The 1,943-nt window shown below is 40.9% G+C and overlaps 1 protein-coding gene across 3 annotated transcripts in view; it reads left to right on the top strand.

Moving 5' to 3' along the window:
- Nucleotides 1-792: 792 nt before the first annotated feature.
- cnih4 (cornichon family member 4) overlaps nt 793-1,943 on the top strand; it is an 8,001-nt gene continuing 6,850 nt past the window's right edge. For 2 of the 3 annotated variants that reach the window (XM_020614821.1, XM_020614819.1), the window contains exon 1: nt 793-886. In XM_020614821.1, coding sequence (XP_020470477.1) covers nt 818-886 — 69 coding nt within the window. In that variant the 5' untranslated portion in view covers nt 793-817. Of the gene's footprint in view, nt 887-988; nt 1,772-1,943 lie in introns of all 3 variants that reach the window. The other variant, XM_020614820.1, reaches the window with a different exon arrangement.

Genomic DNA, 1,943 nt, shown 5'->3' with positions numbered 1-1,943 from the left:
TGGTCTGGTTGCAGTCTCAAATGAACTGCGGAGATTGAAAATGTGAGAAGCACACAAAATTAGAATATCATGACAAAGTTCAACATTGTAGGCTCCCTGTGTCCCAATCTAGTCAGCTAATTAATGCAAAACACCTGCAAAGGTTTCCTCAGCCTTGAAATTGTCTCAGTCTGGCTTAGTAGGCTTCAGAATCATGGGGAAGACTGCTGACTTGACGGTTGTGCAGATGACCATCATTGACACCCTCCATAAGGAGGAAAAGTCTCAAAAGTTTACAACTATGTCATTTATCAAAACAGCCACCACCGCAGCTTGGCCCTTGTTATAGTTACACTTACAAATATTACATTTTGCCATTAGAAAACGAAGGTTTATTATCAAATATATCATATTCTTCTCCTTCTTGTGATCACAAGTCCCCCCCCAAAATGTTTTTAAAGAAGTAACAGAAGTCTGAGGTGTATGACTGTGGAAAAATAATCAGGCATGCTTTATGATTTATGAGTGTAGTAATAAGACTATAACACTGAAAGACAAGCAGATCTAGGAATTATTTGTTTTTGTTTTTTTTCTTAAATCTGTTTTTGGCCAAAATGAGAACCACAAGCTGATTACAAAAACACTTATAGGCTACAGCTTCTGCATGATACGGTCTATACACAAAAATATGAAATGCGATCGAAGGAATAAATTGTAGACTTATATCCTGTAGAGGGCAGTAACAAAATCACTGAATGATAAGAAGAAGAAGAAAAAGAAGAAGAAGAAGAAGACACCAGACCGGATATGAAATCAAAATAGTGACGGAAGAAGAAAAATGGAGGCGGCGGTGTTTATTTTGGCACTCGTGGACTGTTGTGCGCTTATTTTCCTCTCGGTGTACTTTGTATCCTTTTGGTCATTGTGTTTGCTGGCGGGTGTCGAACCTATCCATCAAAACAGTTCGCTGGCTGTAAGGCCTTGTGTTTTCCTTTACTCATCTGCACAGACATGTTCCTTTACTTATATTATCGCATTACACGGCAACTAGCTAACAGGTTAGCCACCTTGTTCCGACCGTGAGCCTGTCGTGAACTAAGAAAACCTGCTTCCTACTGCACAGTAACAGCGTGAGAAAGTTACAATGAAAGTTTTAAGCAACATAAAGTCAAAGCTATTTTCAGGCTGTTAACCTTTGTCTGCTCGTGACATGAACAAACGTGTGACTATTTCATATTGGCTTGTGACTCAGTAAGTGTGATTATCTTGTAACAAAATGGGCGTACTGAAATAGTTTACACATCGATAAATCAGCATTAACCCATTTACTGAGACAACAAAAACACAAGATACTACATCCAACTGCATAAACTTAGTTCATAACCATAAAAAGAGAAAGGAGTGTTTTGTACTGTTACAAACCTTTGGTGTGCTGCAAGCCATCAGATGAGGTAAAACAAATGCACAAAAGTAGTAATCATAACTAGGTTATAAGATGAATAAGACCAATATACACAGACTACCCGTTTTGTGGAATATGCATATTTAGGTGGATGTCATTGTCATCTTGCTGGTTCTGAGAGAAAGGTGTCAAAATACTGCATCACAGCCCACTGAATATGGGGCTGTGTAGCTGCAGACTGGTCAGAGTGCTCCATGCTGACACCTGTACACCACTGAAAGTGCCTACAACATGCACGTGAGCATTAGAACTGGACCACGGAGCAGTGAAGGACAGCTGTGCATTGCTTGCCTGGGGAAGAGCAGCATCAGGATGCACTGTGGGAGGAAGGCAAGTCGGCAGAGGCAGTGTGATGCTTTGAGCAATGTCTTGCTGGGAAACCTTGGGTCCTGCCATTCAGTTGGCTGTAACTTGAGACATACCACTTACCTAAACACTGTTGCAGACCAAGTACACCCCTACATGGGAATGGTATTCCCTAATGGGAGTGGCCTCTTTCAGC

Source organism: Monopterus albus, unplaced genomic scaffold (genome assembly GCF_001952655.1).
Source record: "Monopterus albus unplaced genomic scaffold, M_albus_1.0 scaffold151.1, whole genome shotgun sequence".
Lineage (NCBI taxonomy): Eukaryota > Metazoa > Chordata > Actinopteri > Synbranchiformes > Synbranchidae > Monopterus > Monopterus albus.
The sequence above is the reverse complement of the archived record's forward strand: the minus strand, read 5'-3'. Positions and strand labels throughout refer to the sequence as shown.